Below are 20,723 nucleotides of genomic sequence, written 5' to 3'. Positions count from 1 at the left end.
CAATATTCTCGTCTTTCCCACTGTTATTTAGACTGTAAGGGTTGAATCATTCTGTTTCTCTTGTGACATGATCACATATAGAGTGTACACACAAGAAAGGTGATAATGTCATTCAGCAATCTTGTTTTGTTTTTTTTTGTCTTTCTCTGTAGTGTGTGAAGCAGAGGCTGACAAGTTATAGAAAATTTGAGCCAGAAGAAATTGGCCCCTCCTGTTCCTGACAGGATTTTGGTAGCTTCCTATGTCTCAGCAGGAAGTGCAAAAAGTCAGACTTCTCAGTCTTTCATCTCCACGCCCACAGAACTGGAACACAGAACCTCTGTCTCCTCCGTATGTTTTGTAGGGCAGGGTCTGCCTACATGTTTGTTTCTTTCCCTGTCACACATTTCACGCACGCACACGTATAAAGACAAGTAGACCTACAATCAAAAGTCTTACTCCCCGCATAAGATGGCAGAGATTGCTTCCTTCCTACCCGCTAACATTTCTTCATTTGCCTAATGTCCTGTCAGTCCCGTAGAGGCTCCTTTTCAGCAAAACTATGTTTTATTCATTGAAGAAAACAGAGCGCTCAAGTTAGAAATACACTTGTCAGAAGTTAACAGCACAACTGTGCATAGCAGAAAGATTATGACTGTTCAACAGTCAGCCCCATCACATGTGTGGAATCCGGCGTGTGTGCTCCCTAAAGAGAGCGGACGAGGCAGCAGGTGCAAGAATGTGTTAGCAGCTCTGAGCGGGATGGGTCTTGTCAGCCCACCCCTGTTACTCTGTAGGGAGGTGGGGTCGGGAGTATTTTTCGTGGCAGTGTGGCACATCCATGCGTGTGATTGTCAGCCACTGGTATGCATCTTGTGTGCTCTCCACACATTTGTGCCAATCGTCTGTGGCGTCAAATGTGTTCATGTAGCTACCTGTCTCATATTTGTGCGTACCAGGTGACCTTTCATTAACATGGCCTTTTTTTGAATACAATCGCCCACACAGCTGCAGGAGGAGACAAATCCAGAAGCCTCCCACTCGCTAGTGCTATAACCAGCTAAATACCAGACTAACAGCAGGTATGCAGCTTTGTGAAGCCATGATATTGTAGTTTAGACCACAGTAATAGATGGTTTTGACCTAAAAGGTGGAGTTTTCCGTATGTGTGTTCTCGTGTATGCTCGAGTATGTGAATAACTATTGTTAAAAAAAGGCCAGCATGTCATTCCTTCCAACTAGCGTGATATACAGAGGGAGCTGGCTTAAATCAACAGTAGCATTCCTACAAAACATACTCGGCAGCTGCTCATAACACTTTGATAACACGCTCCCTGCCCTAGTGACAGAATGAGCTTCATCCTGCTCGACGGCCTGGCTCTTTGTGTTTTGCTTGCATCCACATTTTGTGAAAGGGATTTTGGCAATGGAGAAGGCATTCCTGCTGGGGTTGAAGGAGGCGGCCAAACCACATGGAGGATGATTACACTCCTGAGGGAAACAGTGGAAGAAGTGGGAGAGTAAAACCTAGTTTGGCTCATCTTTACTACATGTTGACTGCCTGCAATGGCTTCCGTATATACTATAAATCTAAAAGTGCATTTTTTTTTTTTTTGCCACATTTGCGTTTGGTTTTTTTGCAAATGCAAGACAAAGAGTTAGTTGCAGTGCAAACAAGCCGTTCTTTTGACTTGTACTGTCACACCAACTTCTGCTGTTTCATCAGTGGGATGAGCCTTATAGCTTGGCAGTTTTATCAGCCTTCTGCTGGGTTTTTTTTTTTTGTTTTTTGTTTTCTCTGCAATGGCATGGACCATTATTGGATCCGGGAAAGGGATGAGGCAAAAATTACTCACTCAGCATCATCCAGTTTTTATTGGCATGAGTGTTTTTACAGGATTCCCACTGACTTTTAAAGGCGAGGTATGAATATATTCTAAGGGACCTTGTAACACAAGTCCTGAGCCTGATTCCGGTCAAATGTTAATAACTGTTTTGCAATAGTGACACAGTCTTTCCCAAAATACAGCGCTGGCAAACTGTAGTTTCATTGGTGGTGTTTTTTTGGAACTTGAACTATAAAAATCAGGGGAGCGCTGACGGATGTTTGGCAGAGGAACGACCAGCGCTGCTGCTGTTGCTGCTGGCAAATTTGTGGAGAAGCCCACGTGGCATACTGCAGGCACATGTCTGGGGTCCAGCCAACAGAGAGGTGTCATAAAAGTGTAAAAAAGGTGTGGGACCTGGCATAGCAGACACCGACATAGTGTTATTACATTGCAAGCCGTGTTTCACTGCGAATCAAGGCCGCTATGTTTGTCTTTCCTTGATCTTATCTGATTCAATCATGTTCGTAGCTATTATACAGTTTTTCACATTTTTTAATTATATTTGATTGAATTTTTTTAAAGACTAGATTGGGATGCACTTATGATTCCAGATTGTCTGCAAGGCCAATTTACACTTTGTTACATTAAAGTCAGCAGCTCATGAATAAAATTTAAACTAAAAGAGTAAGAAGAATATTGTTACAAGTGTAAATAAATTAGAATAAAGTAGTTGTGCTAAAAAAAAACAATTTTTAAAAAAAAGGTTAAGAGTGAAGTTAAACTTCTGCTGAATTTTTTTTTTTTAATATTTCCACAAGCAAATGCAGAGCAGAGATCCTGTCTTCAAAATTGTATACTAATGCTAGGGTCGTTCATTATGAGCCTTTATTGATGAGCCCTTTTTTATGGTAGTACTTTCACCTGAGGTCACATAGAAGAAAGTCGAAAATCTTTAACACTAATTCCCACACACCATCAATCAGCTGTCCATAAATTACTCCTGCTCCGGTAGTTTATGAAGTGCCACATGTAATACCCCACTTAAGGACGCGAGCGCTGTAGAAGTCGTTTAGGTGTTTAAGAAACGTATTCATGAGGAGCAATAGAACTAGTTTATTCCAGGTTTACTTTGCTACTTTTTTTTTCACTGGTAATCAGTTTTGTTTACAAGAGCTCATTTTCTACAGTGCACTCTCGGGGTCGATTAGCATTCATTGTTCAGTCATCTGGAGTTTTTGTTTTGTGTTTGACTCATTAAGGAAAATGAGCTCGCTTTTATGGGATAGCTCCTCATAGAGTGTGAATAAAGCAAATTTGAAGAAGAGTAAAATTAAGAGCTTCATTTGGAGTGAGACTGAACTGACGTTTGAGTTTCATTACATACCGTCACCATGAGCACACATTGGCTCATGTGCTTTTAATCTTCACCATAACTACATGTCAACTTTTATAAAGATTTTTTTTAATAGAATCTACTTTGGTTGGAAACAAGATTTGAATTGACAACAGTGTTGAAATGTATTCTTGTCCTTTCTTTTGAAATGACATTTCTTTTCTTCTTTTTTTGCCAGCTATTGCATTGTCTTGTTTACTCCTCAAGGGCAGGTGCTCAGCAGTATTGATGTGTAAGCTCTTGCCATGAATTTTAAAACGCTTTGATTAACAGTGAGCCCTGTGAAAGCTAATGAAATTTTAATATGTATTGTTTGTATGGAAACAAAAAATATGCATCATCCCATTCGCTGTTGTCAAATATTGACCTAAACACCAACAAGGGATCAAGAATTTTGATTTTGATGCGGTGTGACAAATCAATCAAAAGGCTTATGAGTGTCATGAAATGTCATGGCTAAGATAATGTAATAAAAGAAGATAGAAAAGGTTTAATAAAAATATAATCAATACATCCCTGTCACATAGCTACTCCAGTTTTTATGACAGTTATATAGCTCATAGACGAGTGTGAGTTAATAACAGGCACGGGTACAAATTCATAAGATAATAATGTGCTATGAATTTCTTGTTTGGATCTGAATATCACAGCAACTGTATTGTGACACAAATGCATTCCAGCTTGTGGATGCATTCATTAGCATGACCAGCGTTCATATTTACTTTTGCTCTCTGTACATCGTATAAGAATGGTGAAATATTGTGTAAAACCCCTGCTCTGATACTACATTTCTGCCTTTTCCTCAGTGCCACAATGGCGCATGATGCAAATGACCATCTGCTACGACGGTGTTTGTTCTTCCAGTCTGCGCTGTATTCAGGCAGGTCTTGCTCTCAGCTACACCTGCTGGGAGCTTGGTTAGCATATTTGTGCCAACTGGTAGGCATGTGGGTAAACGTACATGAAAATGAAGAGAGATTTTGTGGGAGCAGATAAGGACTTCACTGCACTTGTCTAATACCGAGATTTAATGCGGTTTGGTTGCACAGAGAAAGAACGATGCACATTTGGATGTTTTACTGCAAATTGCTCGGTCCTTTTTACCTTAGTTTTATAAGAAATGCCATGGCCCTTACTGCTAGCTCATATTTCATGTGCCTTCCCAGCTCTGGTCTATCTGCCCTGTCAGAGTGAATCAGGTTGGACAGAGCTGAGAGGTCTGACTGGACTTTATCAGAGGTTTCTCTCCAGGCTGTCTAATGTCTGATCTAATGGAAGCTGAAGAGGACAGACAACAAACACACTAACATACACACACACACACACACACACACACACACACACACACACACACACACACACACACAGGGTAGACTTTCACTCTTGTGCAGCTCACTGGATATATTGCAGATCCAAAGACCAAAGTACATAAAGGCACCAGAGGAGTGAAGTGTATGACGTTAATCATTTTGCTTATATAAAGCTTTTATGATATGTTATTGGTTTTCTTTTTTCTTTTGTTTGTTTTTTGAAACCAGTGCATATGTGTAAAGTTTAGCTGGAGTAACCGACAGCACAGTCTCAAACTGTAGCCAGACACTTTTACAGTAGGTTTTAATTAGGCTTTGGCTATTTGCAATGATTCATGTCTGATCGTTGGACTGGATGCTTTCAATATGAGCGTGGGCTTTATAAAAAATGCATTCCAGCAGAAACATAAAACATGAAAAACATTATCCACTCTCCCATTATATAGTTAGAGCCACTTCTCTGCCTTGGTTGTCTTTTCTTTTTATAGAGGATGAAGTTGAATGGCTAAAATAAAACCAGCACAGCACAAATGCCTGAGTGATCAAGTTATCAATTACGTCTGACCTCAAGGGAGTTTGTTTTCTGAATGCTGTTGGCAAAATACACTTCAGTAAAAATTCAATCATTTTCTGAACAAAGGTCCAATTTTGAAAGTTTTTTTGTATATTTGCCAAAAGACTTGTATTGCTGATTCTGCATTTTAGCTCTGTTGCAATTTGCTGTGGAAATCTGATAATAAGTTGACTGCAATTATCTTTTTCTAAACCATTTCGATCCCCACTTTCTCTAAGAAAGACTGTTGGTGTTCCCCATTGTTTAATCTGCTGGCAGTCATGTTGTTTCATTTGCTCGGAAGCAGGGTGACAGGGATCAGATCACAGGCAGTCATGTAAACACTGTTAGCAGCTTACAGTGGTAATCCGCCCTTACTGTATTTACTTCTTTTCATGTGTAATCAAGTAGGGAACACCTACCAAGAGGCAGCACTCATCTGAAGGTCAAAACAGCACAAGTGTCAAGAGAGACCACGGGCAGTGCTGTGTAACTATTTGCATTGCCCGAGCCTCGCTAATGCACGTTTTCCCCAAGGACACGTACGTCCTGTGGAATAGCAGGATTGGTACACAGGTCACAATGCTGCACCAGCAGAAGTAGCTATCTCGGATAAAGAGAACAAATCAATACCAAGCACTCTGGCGTCTCCCTATGTACCTCCCCTTGAGCCTGAAAATCCAACTTTTTTTGGACATAATAAATATTTATGCCTTTCTGTTGAGCTAATTACACTATTTCTCCTACTTCGCTGCAATAGCGTCCTCATTTATGTGCAATATGACTCATAAATGAGCCATGACTTTGAAGTGATGGAATAGTAAGAGTGGCATTATGCTTTATTATTTAAATGCTCATTGGGTGTATTTGTAGTTTAGACTTTACTGTGAGTTACGAGTAGCAAAACTGAGGTCACGCACAGTTCAGGTTGTATAATTTTGCCACAAGAAATGATTTGCTTCTGTCCTCTGTTTGCAACCCAGTTTGAGAGTAAAATATGTCAGCGTTTGAGCATGAATCTATCTCCACTAATGAGAGACAGCCTAAGGAGAGCGCGGTGTCTGTCAGCACCGTTAAGTGCGGAGGTGATAGAACTTAATTTTCCTCATATTTCTAGGCTGCGGCTTCTGTCTGCATTGTTGTGCTGTAGGGGGAGATTATCGGATTATCACACAATGAGGGAAAATGTAGAAAAAAATAAAGACTTAAAAGCATGAGATTCTCGCGCCTTCACCGCTTAAGTGTTTAGTGCGTGTGTTGTTTTTTTGTTTTTATTTGTTGAAGTTAGACTCTTGGGGAAGTCTAACTGGAAATCCAACGTGATTATGTTTGTATTATACAAACTTATCTTTAAAAAGTTGTGAACCAAAAACACAAGAAGATGATTTGCAGATCATATAAACTATGTATTTAAGTGGGAATTGTATGATTTTTGAATGATGATATTTGGGAAATTTGTAATCTTTGGGGGTTTGTTTATCAATCTTTTTTTTTTTTTTTTTTATGTAAAATTTTGCCACTTAAATCTTTCTTTCTTTGTTTATATTGGCAAATAATTTTGGGAGGATAGGACAGCCCTTGTAGGCCCTATATAGGACTTTCCTTTCCAATGTCCAGTGCATTTTCCAATGCATTTTCTTTCTAAAAGAGAAGTAGAATGAGCTGTCTTGACATTCCCGGGAGGAATGTGAGGTAGTTGAAGGTTGTGGCAGCAAGGTGGTGGGGGTGCGAGTGGGTCTTTGCTGACTGTTGCTGGAGGCCTTTCAACATTAATGGGCTATTGACCCCCAATGGGGTAGAGGCATGAAGTGGCAATACATCATAGCCACATCCACGTGTCATCTGACTCCCCTGTCCCCCTCTTCTGTGACCACCCAGGCATCATGACAAGAGGTGCTTACCAATTCAACTATCCTTTCCTGTCCTTTTCTTTCTCCTGTCCTCTCTTTATCCACTCTCTTCTTCCCATTTCCATTCCCAAAACCAATCCCATTCCCATGCTGTCTTCTCCTTTCACCAGCTATACACAACCTGAACTCTGGATGCACTCCCCTCTAATCCACCGCATGTCTTATCTCAGCTCAGGAACAATAGCTACAGAGTGTAGCATGGCTCAGAGCTACAGCCGTCAGAAAAAATGTTCTGCTCCCATAAGGCTGTGGGACACTGCATCCAGCAGCATCAGCCAAGCAGCCTGTCTCTGCTTCACATGAAGTCTTCCTCACTGTTTGTCGAGAAATTATTTCAGCTTCTGTGTGTTTGACTGTCGGTTGAAATGGAATTTCTATTACTGCGGTGCAATTGACAGCCAGAGCAAATGACTTATCGTATCTGTGCTTGCTGTCATTGTGTCAGTATGCTGATCTGTCGCTTGTCTTTTGTTTGTTCACCATGAAGCGGTATAAATTAGCTGTTCGGGCTATGCTGTGATTCATGTTGGTAGGTAGGCACCTGTCCAAGCCACTGTTCCCATTAATCTTCTATTAATGAGCTTTTACCTCAGTCCTAATGAGCTGTGATTGCTGCTATGCAAAGAATCAATGCCACCTTATATGCAGTGGTCCTACAGTGGGCAGGCGTTTATGTAGGTGAGGCAGTGCCAATCAGACAGTGAAGCGAGAATCAAATCACAGGGAGTCGATTTTACAGTGTTAAATGATCCCATGGTAATCAGAAAATCCAGTTAATTACTCATTACTGCCAGACTGTGTCAGCTATTAAGCTGATCCTTTAAATAAAACAGGAAGCTCTTAGGCTTAACTCAAGACTTATTCAAGTGTAAAGTTTGTGTGTGTTGAGTGCTTGACCTCATCGAGTAGTTTGTTGACAGTGATGACAATGTCAGTGAGTTGGGAGTAGTCCAACACTTTGACCAAAATTTAAATATGACCTGAATCCTGCTGACTGATAATCCTCTGAATGTGTCTTAGCACCACAGTCAGATTGATGTTTGTAAAATATATTGCATTACAATTTGCCAACTGTATTCTGAATTCTGGATGACTTTGTTGATCTATTAGGTTTTCACCTTCTGTAGACAACATTCATGGTTCTCAGACAATGTTTGAAACCAGTGTTGTGAAAATTCCCGTGATGCATCCTGATCTGTCACAGTATGGATACTGGATCTCCGAGGGTGCGCTGTTGAGTCTAGCAAGGGGCACAACCTACAGAACTTACAAAGTAGCGCATCTAGAAATCAGATTCATTCTGGGAATCCAAAAGAAGTGTAATCAGATTGGAATTGGAGGAGTTTAGAGGCTGGGTCATTTTCGGACTGATTTTATTTCCTATTCATTTTGGCACAAGCATTCATCTCTAGGCTGATGATGCGATTATATACATGTGTGCCACCTCTGTAGGGCAGGCAGAACAAGAGCTCCAGACTGCATTTCACTCTTAAAAACTGCATTTAGAACTGGTTTTAAATGTTCAAAAGACAAAATTTATGGTATAGTCAAAAGCTCACCCACCCACGTTTGATGGTTTTAGCATTGTTACTTCTGACACTAAATCTGTTCCACCATACCTACAAGTATTTGGGTTTATGGTGTTTCTCTTGAATGTAAACATTGCTAAAGAGGTAGAGCTGGTCGTCTACCAGTTAGAGGTTCAGTGGTTCGATCCCCGCTTCCTCTAGTCTCCATGTCAAAGTAATTATGTCAAATCTTGCTTACTTGGTGTACAACTTATGGAACCTGTGTTTCAACATAGGATTGATTATGGGGTAACACTGGGCATGCTTCCTCTTGATTCAGTGTACCATGTATCTATACATTGTATTAAAAATACCAGGTGTCTGGCTCACCATTTTGCTCTCTATGTTTTGGTGAGTTGGCCATCACTGATGACTTGCAGAAGACAACACTGATATATATTTTTTTCTCTATAAAGCAATACTAGGTACACTGGTTTTCTTTGTAGCCTTTCCTGGTACGAATAGTTATGAAATGTGCTCCTCTAAATGGTTGTTTTTGATTTGCTTAGACCTCGGATACATCTGGGGAAAAAACTGTTTTCATATTACGCACTTTAGACTCTACAGAAAGAACTCATCTTAAACATGCCTAGTGAGTTTAAAAGCATCATAATGAATGCAGTAAAAGAAATCTGAAGATGTTTTTTCTTTAGAGGCTGGTAAAATTTTGAGTATTGTGTATTAGTTATAGTTGGTAATGGTGTGACTGATTAGTAAGGATTTCCCCCGCTATGAGAATTAAAGCAAGAAGACTATGTTGAAGATGATTTGTACAACTCCTTCATATTTAAAACCAGTTCACAGCAAAAGCCTCCTCTTGGCTCCTGACCTTTCAGAAGCAGTGGTCTCTTAATATTGAGCTTCAAATATCAAGTGATATGTGTTCATTAGAGCTCTCCGTTGTTATGTATTTTTATTATGTATATTTATTCTTGCCGCACTCTCCCACCATCTGTGCTTCCCGCTTTCATTCTCCTCAACTTCCTGATGTTCTCTCTTTATATTTTCCTCTGTGGCAAACTTGCATCACCTGACTGTGTCTAATTTTCTTTTTTTCCTCCCCTCTCTATTCACTCGCTGTCACTGTTGTCTTTTTTTTTTTTTTAAATACATCCCTACTGTCTCCTTCCGATGCTTTCCTCTCTTCCCCTCGCTCTCTGTCTCCGCTACTTTGTCTGGCTTACTTCCGTCACCACCCGCCTCTGTCTTGTTTTCTGCTTTGTGTATGTTGTCTCTTTAGGCTTACTCTCTTTTCCAGAAAGGGAATGAATCCATATACATGTCAGTGTGCTGTGGAAGACACTGTTCATCTTCTACTCCCTCAGGCCACCTAGAGAAACAAACAATTTACGCATAAAGTGCACACACTAACACAGGCGTGCCTTCACTGGGATATGATATGTGACTGGCTGGTTCTAATGCCTTCTTTTATGTTTCGGTATTTTGATAGAAGGTTCTTTTTGTACCATCGCTGAACAAATTAGTACATATTTATGGCTTGTATTAAATAATTTTAATAGATTTTCTTTCACCAGTTCACAAAGGTGACCCAATTATGTGGGCTTGCTGACAAGTGCCTGTCACTGTGTGTCATTTGTTTCTCAGTAAGTACAGCCTTCAACAGAAAGAGAAATTATAGGAAGGAACGAGCCAAAAATAGTGTAGCAAGACCCAAAATATTCTCCTCTCTGGACCAAGCATGAATAGACTAGATCTGAGACTTGGTTTCCGGGCTTCCCATAAATATATATATATATGTATATATAGGTGTGTGTGTGTGTGTGTGTGTGTGTGTGTGTGTGTGTGTGTGTGTGTGTGTGTGTGTGTGGGAGAGAGAGACTGTCACAGGCCTCAGTGTGTATCCACCTCAAGTACAGCATTAAGCCAGGAGAAAGGAGGAGCAAGAGAACAAACGACATGGCTGTTTTTGTTCCATCTGCAGGAGGCTGATGGAGACAGCAGCACACAGATGCACGTCCTCCTCACACGTGGACAAACGTGTCACAGCATGAGCATAGATAGGAAAAGAATTTACGCTGAGTGGTTCACAAAAACTCTTTATAATATATAATATTATGATTTTATTTTATTTTTTTTAAAGTTGATATTTTCAGACTGTAAAAAGGCATACGGAAATGTATTCATGTTTGTCTTTTCTCCTTTTTGTTCTATAAAACATTGAAATGAAATCATAATTTGGCCAAGATACAGGCACAAAGACGACAGGACTGTGTTGTCTTTGTTTACTGAAACTTTTCTCCCAGAGATCTGTGGGGAACCGTCAGCAGCAAGAGCCTCCTCTTGGCTCTAGTCACTAAGCAGATTTATAGTCAACACAGAGGCGCCATGGGTCAATGAACAAACACCTTTACTTGTCAGCGAGCTTTCTGACTGACACACAGTACCTGTGGGTGGCCCCCGATATTGCTCAAATCTCTGGCTTTGAACACCAGATCAACCCCGTTTTCTCGTCACAGACTAGGCCAATCAAACGGAACGAAATCAAAGCTTTGTTCATCAGCTCCTTTTCTACCTCTGTTAAATATGTGTCTTTGGGAGGACCACGTCTTCTATTATTTTAGCGAATCAGAAAGCAAATGCAATTAAATGTATCTGTTTAATACATGAACAAAAAAGCCATTTTTACTCTCATTTTCTACATCCAGTTTCACTTGTGATATTTTGTAATTCACTTTAAGGAGTTGCTGTCAGCAGAAATTCACCTTGTTAAAAAGCAAGCCAACTCAAATGATAAAGGATTTCTTTTAAGAGTGATTTAGCTGGTAGAGCAGGCAGAGCAAATCCTTAAGCCTGGATATTTTCTGCACATTGTTTTCTAGGGGTGTAAAGTCAGTCACATTTAATCCTTCACTAGTGCTCAAGAGATGCCCTCAATCAAATCCAGATAGTCCCTGTGCCCCTGAAAGTGCCTCACAGCAGCAAATTCTCTCTGGCTCAGTGTGAGTGGGTGGGTGGTAGTCAACCAGAGAGGCAGATAAATGTGTTTTTCTTTTACATATTACACTCTTTAGCCTCGCAATAAAAGCACGGTTATGTAGTTGTTTGCTACTTTCTTGCAAATGCAGTGAATTTACTGGCCGTCAATAATGGAAATGGAGGAAAATAACACAGAATCGGTCTGGATGATGGTGATGGCAGGATGGCTTGATCAGTTCTTTATGTGCAGCAGGATGCGGCTGCCAGGTTTGTTGCAGTTAATGTTTTTTGATTTAATCCAGAGCTTTCTGACTGCCCTTGCACTGCCATGATAATATGCCCAGAGGGCTCCTCGTGCAGTAAGTAGAACAGGAGCCTCCCTGGATTTATAGCAAGGAACATGTTCCTCTCTCTCAGAATTAATCTCCTTAGTTTGGAACCACAGGAAGAAAAATGAAAACAAAGATTGGATCTGCCTCTTATTTTGGAGATTAAATTTTCTTTTTCCTATTGTTTTTATTTATTTATTTTTTTCCCCCTTAGTTGTGGACACCTATTATTTTGGCATGCAGTATTTGTCTTTTTCTCATTAGGGAAAATTGCTTCTCGGTGCAAAGGCAGATGTTCGGTTCTCAGCAGTGTGCTGCCATCGCAAACATCTTTTTTTAGTAGCACTAAACAGATGGTTGTGGGTGTTAGATTGCTGCCACTACATGACTTTTGAAAACCCTGTTGAGGGTGGTGGACTGTATTAGGGCTTTTCCAACATACAAAAACAATGTTGCTGCCCCCTAGAGAGGTTTATAAATCACATTTTGTAAGCTTTTGTTGGAGGGGGGGAGGAGGGGGGCATGAGTGCGAGGGCTGTAAAAAGCAAAAAGTGGAAGTGCAGCATCTGGACAGGAACTCTGACATCCGGGGAGGGGAAGGTATGAGGTAGATCAAGAGAGGGTGTGGTGCTTGACTTCTGACCCTGAACAGAGGGTAGGGGTCAAATCCAAAATATAGGCGGCAGCAGTGTTGCAACATGCAACCCCACGGTCAGGCCCGTCTCTGTAATTTGTCTTGACAGATGTGTCCCCTCCCAGTTTACTAAACGTGTATCAACAGGAACTGACGGGATGAATAAGAAGAGCAGTAGGAAACGAGGAAGGTTGGGAGGAAGAATTTTTTATGTTTTCTTTTTAATGCAAAGAAAGGTAAGGAGGCCAACAAGGCTCCTGTCTCCATACACAAGCCTGGTTTAGCAGGGAGTCTCAGTCCACCACAACAGTTTATTGAAGGCAACATGCCTTCAATTAAAGGGTTCTTTCCACATGGTGTACTCACCCCACCAATGTAACACCTCCCCCATTAATTTTCCCCCTTCTTTGCAACTTGCTTTCTTTCCCTTCTTCCAGAGCTATTTGTTCTTCTGCAACAAAGGTAGAGCCTAATCGTGGTAGGATCTCATAACACCAAGGCTTTTAACTGCCAAGATCAAAGAGTGCAAGTTTGTCTAATGCGGGATTACGTTCAGATACGGGACCTGGCAGCCTCACCTCACTCCACCCCTACACCACCACCAGTGGCGGGTAGCTCCATTAGGCTCAACGCATTGCTCATTTTTCCGCAAGAGCTCCCTTGGGCTAAGAGGCAATTATGCAGTAGTGTGGCATAATATTTCATTCTCTTCACATCGCATTGCTCTATGGTGGTTCTGGCCGCTAACAGCTTCATGTGGCCCAGGAGGAAAGGTGCAGGCTGCTAACAACTTCATGTGAGAAGAGGAAGGTTGGAGAGGGGAGGAGGTGGTGGAAGAGGGAGAGGAGTTCTCAAGGGCATGATGCTTCATTAGCATAGTCAGGTCTTTTTCACCTTCTTACATGGAGAGTGAAAGGGTGGCCATGCGTTTTAGTTGTGGTCAGGTGATGTTAACTTGATTTGCAACGTGACTCATGAATATAAAAAAGTACACTGGATTGACAGTTTTGCTCCTTGCATGCAACAGTTACAGGGGGAAAGTCATATTTGGTTAACACGCTTAAGTTGTTTTACTTTGTATTTCCTTTAACACCGCCTTTGAACAGCAAAGCAACATTCAATGCCTTGTGTTTCACTGATGATTATACATGTAAACAGAGGAAAACATAGAAGTTTTATAATTGATGTCTACAGACAAACTGGCAATGTTCCAGAAACCAGTTAATGGTGTATGTTCCAAGAGGGTACCAAAGTTTAAAAACTGAGCCCTTTCCTGAACTCTGCAAAGATTGCACAAAGTATAATGTCATTATGCCCGCATTTGTTTTTGTCCAACCACTATGATAGATAAAATCACCTCCACACTGAGAAACCAATAGCTTTTTTTCCCTCCTCCTTCTTTTTTTTTGGTCCTGCTATTTCTTTTTCTGGCACTGTAAATCCTCTCCTGGATTTCGTCTTTTCATGAGTGGTGGCACATAAACTTAAAACAATAAGTATTTGCTGTTAAATGATGTCACATTCATAAGGAAAATCCCTTTGTGGGTTGAACAGCAGAGTTGAGTATGTGGGTTGTGCCCACATCTTTTCTGCCAGTTGCAAACATCATGTTTCTTGAAGAGAGGTCATTCTGGGGGAAAAAAAATTAAAATGCATCAGGTCACCAGTTGGTAATCATTGCTGTTTGTGCGGCTAGCCAAGAATTTAAGTCTGATGAAGAAATGCTGACAAGTAGTACAAAGGTTGCTATGAAATCATACATTAGGTAGGTTGTGGGAAAAAATATCTAGTATGTCATATTGCTTCTTCATGTGATACTTCATGAATACACTGTAGCACAGTTTCTGTTTTTATATTATTAAAACGAGCATGTCGTGTGTCACTACTTAACCACTTTGTGTGGTGACGCCATAATGCAGTGAATCACTACATAATAGGTGTTTGTCTGCTTTTTCAAGCTATTTTTTATTCCTTGGTTATACAGATATTATGGAAAATTGCCCTACAGTGTATTGCGAATTGCTTTTTTTGTGACACTGTTATTATTGTGGCTAACCTGTCATTCCTGTATTGTATCAATAGTTATTCTGGGATCCACCTCCAAAACCAATGATTAAAGTATTTCTACTCTAGAGGGAATAGGCTCAAAGGATTTAAGGCTTTATGTGGCTTGAGAACTAAATTGAGGCTAAAAAACATTTTATTTAAAAGAAACCACAGCTTGCTTCGCTTTTGTGACATGAAGATCAGGGGCATTATTTGGCCCTTTGACATTTTCACATAATTTACGACAAAATTATTCTAACGCTTGTGACGGTTTCTGTTGGTTTCAAAGAGTCATTAAATGTTACAGAGAGAAAGAAAATTGGTACTTTATCTTCAACTCAGTTCTGACAGTGATGGGCATGTTCATCTAGGACCGCTGTGTGATTTCTATGCTTTGTGCAGAGAGCTGCTTTTGCATGAGCTCAACCTTTCTTTTTATTATTTCAGTGCAGACTCGCTTCCCACTTTCTGCAAATAGCAACAGCAAACTGTCACCGCCATTCACCGAATAATAGTTGTAGGAGGCCCTGCCTTTCAATTTATTCATGCCGAGTTTTGCTTTCTGACTATTGTTGATGGCTGATTTCAGCGAGAATAGCCTGCTTTTGACAGCACTCTGTACCTGATATCGCAGGACTTGTGCCATCTGCACCCATCTTATGCCAGTATGAACTATTGCAATGCCTTGCTATTTTACATATGGCCTCTGACTGAGATGCTTCTAGTTATTGTACCAGAAATGCATTTGGCAACTTAGACCAAGCATATTCTTTTAATATTGTACAACAGTCTTTGGATAACTTGGCTTGCTTGTAATAGCTTACTTGTGGTAAGTTATTACATTGTTAGTCTGGGTTTTTTTTTAAAATTATTATTATTTCTATATTACTGTAAATTTGCTAGACCCACTAAGTGAGGGACTTGCTCAGCCTACGGATGCTTTCTCATTTCAACACATAGCAAACAAAATTCTAGTCTTCAGCTTGATAGGTGATGCTAGTTGTGCCCTTTGGCCATCAAACTGATGTCACTGGTCACAGTTTTATTCCTGTATTAACACGGATGCTAAAAGTGTAAATGTGAGGCTACTTAGTCTTTTGGTGAAGTGATTCTTCCATATTCCGTGCTTTACAAGAAAAGTCCACTTCAGGCCTGATAAAATATGTTGCCTTTGTGTTTGCCAGTGAACCTACAGTCATAACTTTATAGCTTTCATCTATAAAGTTTTATGTCAGAAACCTAGCATTAACAATGAGTCTTTCTTCTCATGTTTTTTAGAGATCAGGTCTGGCGGGAGAGGTCCTAAGGACGGACCCGTGAGGCAGCTGCCCTTGTACGACACGCCATACGAGCCAGCTGAGAACGGTGGCGACTCAGACCCTGACCGATTGCGCTGCCCCAGAGAAAGCAGACTACCCCAGGATGATGAGCGACCCCCTGAGGAGTACGACCAGCCCTGGGAGTGGAAGAAGGAGAGGATTTCCAAAGCCTTTGCAGGTACGACTGACTGACCGAATTATTATGACCACTGAAGGAGAATATAAACCTCACTGTAACTTACGGCACAGAGAGAAGTAAGTGAAATAAATCTTGAAAGTACTACAAAGAAGACTTTTGAACAAGAGATGCATAATGCACTTTTACTCTGAAAACATTATTTCTACCTTTTTAATAAGCATCTTTAAAAAGGGGGAAAAAACAAACAAAACTTCATTTGGATCTGTTTCGCAGTCTTTGTTCTAATGTCAAATGCTCAGAGACTGAATCTAACTAACGGCTCAACTGTCAAGCTTTTAACACGGCGTAATCTGAATCTGTTTCTCTTTACTAACCCAGACGTCTGTTTTTCCAGCGCTAACAAATTTGATTATGGCTTCTGTCAGGTTATGAGGCTCCCGCTGCTGCTGCTGCTGCTGCCTTTACCTTTCTGTTTAAGCTTTTTCGTTTTTTTTCCCCCTCTCCTCTGCACCTGCTACTTTCATTTTGCAGGTGTCCAGACCACTGTTTACTGTTTTCATCCAGCTCCTGCCTGTTTAAACTAAGTTGATACCTACGCTGCTCAGGGAGGCATGATTGGTTGCGCAGGTGCATGTAGGTCCAGGTAGTCACTGTGGTTTTAAGAGCTTCAGCATGGCTAAAACAGCCATAACATCAAACAGGGCTGTTCCTGGAAAGATATGCCGCCAGAATATAAATATGCACCCCAAATTTAAAAAAAACAACAAAACAAGTATTTTAACCTTTTTCAAGAAAATCAGCAGTCCTTGACTATTTTCAATCGCCCCATTTTTCTCTTTATATATACATATTTTTTCTTTTTCATCCTTGAACAGCTCTGCTTTGTTATGACTGCATTAGCTACGAGGGCTCTGTAAATGGCACTGGATCAGATCCCTGCGGAAGAAAGGACTCCAAATCCCTCACAGGTACCAATGGAGGCGGACTGGGGATTGTCTCCTTTTTTTTTTTTTTCTTCTTCTTTTTTTTTGTATATTCTTTTTACAGCTTTGACACTGATGCCTGAACCTCTGGGTTGCCACTTACTTTCTGAAAATGCTATTTAAAATTGATATTACAAGCTTGTTTTACAGTTTATTAGCGATGTCACGATTTGATTAACATTTGAATCCTAAGTGCTGTTTTCTCAAAATGAACCCAGCGGTCACCTACTGAAAAACGCCTTGGAAAATGTTGCTAATTAGAATGACATTATCAGTATGCTACTTGCACAATTCCCCAGAGCTTGAAGTGGACTAAAAAAAGGCAAAGGCATAGTAGAAGTACTTCAGATTAGTCTTTCAGCAGGCACGCAATTTTAGCAAGTGCAGTAGCACTGCTTAAAAGAAGAGGCGATGGGGTGAAGGGTGCAGTGGTTGAAGTGAAGCAAACTGTGTTTACTCCTCCACCCTTTGCAGTGTTAATTATTCTTTTTCCATGACAAGAATAGTGCTGTTTGGCTTTCTGTGGAAATGATCATTATACAAACAGAAAATATGGCAAAGTGGTCTCTGATGCACAGCAAAATAAAAACAACACGCATGCATTATTAAAACCACACATGGCCTCAAGGCTCATTTTGGTGTATAGTTGAGGAGGGGGGAACAAGTGGCAAAGCTTGTAATTTGGTTTTTCGACACGCAAAAGTAATTGCGCGGTATAGCACCGTAAATCAAAACTCACTGCGATGCAAAGTACAAAAATAATTCACATTTTTGTAATTAAATTTCTTTATAGTTTAATTATTTGTGCAAATGTCTCTATTTTATGTGTCCTTTATTTTTCCCTTTGTGCTCTGAAATCACAGATGAAGTGCACTGCAATAATGTAAAACGGTTACAATACAGAAGATGAAAGAGACATTAATCCCTTGTGGTGTTGTGCTGTTAATGGGTTGTTTCAACGGACTTCACACAGTCACGCAGTTGAAGGGAATTATGCCATAAATATCATTTACATGCACAGCTACGTTTTAATATCCAACAATAAAGCATGTAATTAATGCCACATCTTCAACCCACTTTCATCACAATTGTTGAATCTAATTTGGATGTAATGCGTTGAAGAGCCAGTCAGAGCTAGTGACTATTTCCATCGCCAAATCGCTGGAATAGCACACTTTTCTATTTGTGTAGATTATTTGTAATGTTATTAATGAGGGAGAAGGTCTGCTCCTTCATTTTTAAGTACGTGTAAAGTCTTATGTGACATTGCAAAGGAAACAAGCTCATGAATCTCATTTGCTGGAAAAGAGTCTCATAAGAGTGTTTAGTGCATACCTGCAGGCAATGAGAGTACTGGTCTGTACCAATCAATGGTACTTGCAGATAGCATAAGTTCTTGAAATAAATGAGAAAATTATCTTTGTCCACTGACAGGTTTTTGGCTAGTTTTGAAGATTTCCACAGATAGATAGCATTCAGCTAGATGTTTCTGACTGTGGCAAGAGTTGTGATTTAAGGGATTCATTGGCTCATGTCAGGCAGAGTGTAGTGAGACTCTGTATGCAAATGTATAAAATAAATTTGTCAGTCTGTTCATTCGTCATCCTTCCATGTTTCCACTTAATTTCTGTTTCCTGTTTACTTCTGTGTACCCTCGGCCCCGAGGTTTTCATAGGAGTCGCGTTCTTTTGCCTGTGCTAGTGATTAGTTAAATAAGGGATGCTGCATTCTTAATCACTTTCCTTCTCTCCCTCATTATTTTTCTGTCAAGCAGCACTCAGAAGAGTTTGTTTAGGACACTGTTTACCAACACATCCCTCTTTCAACTCCCCCCCTCTCACAGAGAGTGCCCCTCTTTTGATGATGATTAATTCAATTTCCAGTGCATGTCAAAGTATATTGGTTTGGAATCGAAGAGATAAGTCTTTAAGTTGTCTTTCAAGGAAAGCTGCAGTGTAAAAGTGTAAAAAGTACTTTGATTTATTACTGGGCTGTGTTCTGTTTTATGTTTAATTCAAGCCGAAATAATTCCCCACTATTTGAACGACAGAAAAGGGAAGAAGGGAAAAAAAGAAGAAAGACATCTCTAGGACAAGCCTTGTCAGCATGGGCTTGTTGCTTTTGCAGGTGTCAGTGCAGACCAGCCTTGGATCCTGACATCAAGGGGCTTAGAGAAAGTTTCATACCTTTCAAGCTTGAAGTTTGTGTGCTTGCACCCATGTCTCTGATCTTTGCAACAAGCTTACCTGCGACTTCAGGACATTATACATTGCTTCAGTGTTTAAGTCAACATGTGAGCCAATTGCTTAGCAGTTATCCCCATTTAATCCCTTCTGGCACTGTTTTAAAAGTTATCTTAGGGCCCAGTTACTCTTGTCTTTTCCCAGAGGTCCCCATCAGATGCTTTATTGCACCAGTGTTGATTATATTTTTTCATCCATTCGTTTTCTCATTGCCAGGAAATCTGTGGCATAAATGAGTCACAGATCCAATACGGAATTGTCCTACATCCTTAGTCGAGGCAGGGTTACTCGGGCGGTCCTGTAATTTTAGATCATGAACTTTCTTTGTGTTAGAGCTTGAGAAGCCTGGACGCCTTTTTTTTTTTGTAATCTACCAAACCTAGTTGTAGTTGAAGTGATAGTTAGATTTTCAGAACCACTAACCATTTTGCTGAAAAGTCTATACAAAAGAGTATAGCCTTTGGTTTGTGATGTTTTGACGGCAAAAAGCAAAAACTGAACATACATGAACATGTAAAACAAAAACTTTGCCTTAATTTTTTATCACAAGGTTTAAAAATATTACCCAAACCACCAATTTAAAGAACTATATTTTCCAAGCTTTCCATTGTAAATTTTTATCAGATTATGTAAGACTAAATCTGATTTAATTTTATTTTATGCAGAATATGAGAACATTTTTATTTGTTTTATATATAGATGTGTAATTGTTTGACTGTTCATGTTCAGATCTCCCTGATTTCCATTGTGGTGATGCCGCCATGCCTCCAGATGTCAGCAGTTAAGTAAATACATTATCAGGCTGCGGTAAGTTGTGATTCGAGCCTTTCTGTGCTCAGATAGCCTGTTTTTTAAAATCGGACTAATTATAGCTCTGTGGGCTTTTTAGGTTTCCAGAGGGCACTTCTCCTCAGCAACATTTCTATAGTTGCTGAAGCACTTTACGCCTGTGTAATATAAATGATTAATGATATTGTTCACCATTTAGATTTAGAAGCGGTTTGCTGAACCCATCTAAACCTTCACAGTTCATATTCCCACAATTATGTGGGAAATGAAAATGTCGCCAAACAAAGTATTAGCACGTAATGAAAAAAGATGAACAACCTTGCTAAATTGTGCAGTAGGTGTTTCAAAAATAAAGAAAAAAACAATTAAATAAGTACCAAGTGCCACCTACGCCCTCCCACAGTGGTATAACACGGTAATGCAATCTGTATAAAAGACTATTTGTCTTCATTAATGCTGGGGAGGCAAAGCAGAGTAATGCTCCTTGCTGCAGCCCCCTTTTCCTCAGCTGTCCCTATCACAGCCTGCCTGCACGCCTGTTCACAACACTTGGTCTGGTGTTATTATTCACTGTTGGACTATCTCCTGACAGGTATGCAATGGAATGTAAATCCTCTGCCTTGTTAGGGGGTTCGGAGGCTGTGTACTTGCGGTTTAGTTAATCACTCATCCTCACTGTCCCTCCCCACCCCAGCGCCACACCATACTCGGCTGCCGAACACAGGTACTCGACACAACCTCTATCCTTCCTCCCTGGATGCT

General features: G+C 40.3%; 1 protein-coding gene across 4 annotated transcripts in view; it reads left to right on the top strand.

Annotated features, from left to right (window-relative positions):
• Positions 1-20,723, top strand: part of shf (Src homology 2 domain containing F) — a 102,516-nt gene that overhangs the window by 50,951 nt on the left and 30,842 nt on the right. For 3 of the 4 annotated variants that reach the window (XM_025907388.1, XM_005447611.3, XM_005447615.3), the window contains exon 3: positions 15,767-15,985. In XM_025907388.1, the coding sequence (XP_025763173.1) occupies positions 15,767-15,985 (219 nt within the window). Of the gene's footprint in view, positions 1-15,766; positions 15,986-16,821; positions 16,915-20,723 lie in introns of all 4 variants that reach the window. The other variant, XM_005447613.3, reaches the window with a different exon arrangement.

Source organism: Oreochromis niloticus, linkage group LG1, assembly GCF_001858045.2.
Source record: "Oreochromis niloticus isolate F11D_XX linkage group LG1, O_niloticus_UMD_NMBU, whole genome shotgun sequence".
NCBI classification, from domain to species: Eukaryota; Metazoa; Chordata; class Actinopteri; order Cichliformes; family Cichlidae; genus Oreochromis; species Oreochromis niloticus.
This window is presented reverse-complemented; position numbering and strand designations above follow the sequence as displayed.